The sequence below is a fragment of the Chanos chanos genome, chromosome 8, assembly GCF_902362185.1.
Source record: "Chanos chanos chromosome 8, fChaCha1.1, whole genome shotgun sequence".
NCBI classification, from domain to species: Eukaryota; Metazoa; Chordata; class Actinopteri; order Gonorynchiformes; family Chanidae; genus Chanos; species Chanos chanos.
This window is the reverse complement of record NC_044502.1, coordinates 3,381,281-3,384,461: the sequence shown is the minus strand read 5'-3', so window position 1 is coordinate 3,384,461 and position 3,181 is coordinate 3,381,281. Positions and strand designations below refer to the sequence as shown.

General features: G+C 46.4%; 1 protein-coding gene across 1 annotated transcript; it reads left to right on the top strand.

The window, feature by feature from the left end:
* Positions 1 to 1,140: 1,140 nt before the first annotated feature.
* pou3f3b (POU class 3 homeobox 3b) lies at positions 1,141 to 2,840 on the top strand. The gene is made up of 2 exons (XM_030782276.1): positions 1,141 to 2,364; positions 2,727 to 2,840. The coding sequence occupies exons 1-2, from the start codon at positions 1,141 to 1,143 to the stop codon at positions 2,838 to 2,840; spliced, it is 1,338 nt and encodes a 445-aa protein (XP_030638136.1).
* Positions 2,841 to 3,181: the final 341 nt, after the last annotated feature.

The window sequence follows — 3,181 nt, the reverse complement described above, 5'->3', positions numbered from 1 at the left end:
TGAAACACAGCCCCTTCGCTTTCTTAACAGGTAAAGATAATGACGTATTTTTTATTTTTGCTAATTTTATAAAATTTTTTACGTGTCTTTGATTGTTTGTAATTTATTGAGAATGAATTCCAAAGTAACCAATTGAAATGGGCGGAAGGGGGGTCCAAGCGCCTGCAGCTAGGTTTCCCAGATCCGTCAATCTCATAGCGGTTATCCAATCAACGAAAAGCTCGCGCTCAACTTCCTAGTATTTGGGGGGGGGAAGACGTGGACGATGTGCGCACGCTTGGCACGGGGTAAACATTCGTGTGTCCTCGAGCTCTGAGGGAGGGACGGAGCTAACTGTCAGAGAGAGAAAGAGAGAGAGGGAGAGAGAGCGAGAGAGAGAGAGAGAGAGAGAGAGAGCGAGCGAGCGAGCAAGCGAATGAGAAAGAGAGCTTGCAACATTACCGTGCTCTGTAATACAGGATTGTACTTCAACTGGAGCGGTTTGGCAGGTTTAAACACATCAAAACAGAACAAAGAGATAGACTCTACAGCACTATAAAAGAAACAGAGAAAGAAAAGAAAAAAGGGGAACGGGTGAAGAGAAATCTCCGCGGCCAAATTACAAAAGAACTAAGGAACCTCTGTCAATAATTTTCCACTCAGCAACTCGGAACATATATTTGGCCTTGATATTTTTGAGGACGAACCGCTATTTCTTCGACCGTTAGAAGTTTATATGTGGGCAAAGTTTCTTGTTTACTACATTTGATTTTTTTTTTTTTTTTTTTTATTTCTGGTTTGTTTGTTTTGTTTTGCTGTTTCTTAAAAAACTGCTAAAGCAGCACGAAGGTGGAGGACTGCTCAAAACACCAGAGAGCTTTTTCAACGCTGACAAAACCTGGATTTTATCTTTTGTATTAATTCCTATATATTTGAAATATATGAATACTTCAAATACAGAATACGGATTTTCTCTTTCTTCTTTTTTGCGCGTCGTCTTCTTTCTCCGGGCTTTTGACTGAAACACTTAGATGGTTATCGTCAAAATAAAACTCGGACTTTTAAAGTTTGAATAATTCATGAGATACAATTTGCCTGCTTTAAAAAGTTTTTGCAAAAGGGAGGGGGTAATCAACAAACATATTCATAAGGGTTAGCGGAATGGCCACGGCGGCTTCCAATCCATATTTACCCAGCAGTGGTATATTATCGTCTGGTTCGATCGTTCACTCGGACTCCGGAGGCGGTGGCATGCAACCGGGCAGCGCTGCAGTAACTTCGGTGTCCGGTGGGTACAGGGGAGACCCCACGGTAAAAATGGTACAAAGTGACTTCGTGCAGGGAGCAATGGCAGCAAGCAACGGGGGACATATGCTGAGCCATGCCCATCAGTGGGTGACGTCCCTCCCTCACGCAGCAGCCGCGGCCGCAGCTGCCGCAGTGGCCGCGGCAGAAGCCGGATCGCCTTGGTCGTCCAGTCCGGTTGGAATGACGGGGAGTCCGCAGCAGCAGCAGGACGTGAAAAATAATTCGGGCAGAGACGATCTACACACGGGCACTGCGCTGCACCACAGGCCCCCACATTTGGGTCCACATCAGACTCACGCGGGGGCATGGGGTAGCTCGACAGCCGCTCACATCCCCTCGATATCCGGGGGTCAGCAGCAGCAGCAGTCCCTCATTTACTCGCAGCCCGGTGGCTTCACGGTGAACGGCATGCTCAGTCCACCAGGCAGCCAAAGCCTGGTGCATCCCGGTTTGGTGCGAGGAGACACCCCGGAGCTTGATCACGGCAGTCACCACCGCCACCACCATCACCAGCATCATCATCACCAGCAACAGCATCACGGCGTTAACAGCCACGACCCGCACTCGGACGAAGACACGCCGACCTCAGACGATTTGGAACACTTCGCCAAGCAGTTTAAGCAGCGGCGAATCAAGCTGGGCTTCACGCAGGCCGACGTTGGTTTGGCATTAGGCACGCTCTACGGAAACGTCTTCTCTCAGACGACCATCTGCCGGTTCGAAGCGCTTCAGCTAAGCTTTAAGAACATGTGCAAGCTGAAGCCATTGCTGAACAAATGGTTGGAGGAAGCGGATTCTTCCACCGGCAGCCCGACTAGTATCGACAAGATAGCAGCCCAGGGAAGAAAGCGCAAGAAACGCACCTCCATTGAAGTGAGTGTCAAAGGGGCCCTGGAGAGTCATTTCTTAAAATGTCCCAAACCTTCGGCCCAAGAAATAACCACTCTAGCGGACAACTTGCAGCTGGAGAAAGAAGTGGTGAGAGTGTGGTTTTGCAATCGGAGACAGAAAGAGAAAAGGATGACGCCCCCAGGAGTTCCACAGACGCCGGAGGATGTGTATTCTCAGGTCGGCAATGTGAGTTCAGATACACCGCCCCCCTCCATGGACTGCAAACGAATGTTCACTGAGACATAGAACAGCACACAAGACTAAAAACAAAACAAAACAAAACAAAACAAAAGAAAAAATATTTTATATATAAATAATCTGATAAGACACAGACTATCGTCAAGATAGAAAAGCATTTTTGATACTGTGATTGTGAGGGAATATGAATGAGACTGCAAATGTGTTTTATATTTTTCACCAGAGAGAGAGAGAGAGAGAACAAAAATTACCCCTTTTCCCCTCCCAACCCCCCTAAAACCGCCCGCTAACCTTCTTCCAGGCCCATAAATGTCTTTAACCTAAAAGGTTGTATCTGCTCTTTTTTTCAGGGACATTTTTTAGTAGATTACTTAAAAGATGCAAGTTTAAGTGGGCCGAGCGAGCCGAGCGACCAGAGAGTGACAACTACGAATACGTTCCATCAGGTAATATTGGCTCATTAACACTAACAGGAAAATTCTAGAATCTTAAGAAAAAAAAACGAAGCAAAGCGAGCATTAGAAGCTCGGCAGCTTAATTTTTATCCCCCTTACCCACCCAAACCTTTTACCCCCCCCCTCCTGTGTCTTGTTTGCGAAAGACAAAAGAAGCAGGCAATTGTATATTTAAAAATGGGACAAGAAATTTCTCAGACAAAGGGGAGAAATTCAACTGCATCCATGCGAGGAAAAGTGGCATCCACGAAGCTTCCATCATATTTTGCAGAGAAGACTGCATGGTTTAATTTTTTTTTTTCACGACAAAATATTGGGACGAATAGGATTTTTTCTGGCCTTCCTGTTCT

Bases quoted from the DNA above. Each gene is read 5' to 3' on its own strand.
- pou3f3b (XM_030782276.1), top strand. From the start codon at position 1,141: ATGGCCACGGCGGCTTCCAATCCATATTTACCCAGCAGTGGTATATTA. The intron at 2,365-2,726 runs GTGAGTTCAGAT...TCTTTTTTTCAG, and splicing joins TGTATTCTCAGGTCGGCAAT to GGACATTTTTTAGTAGATTA.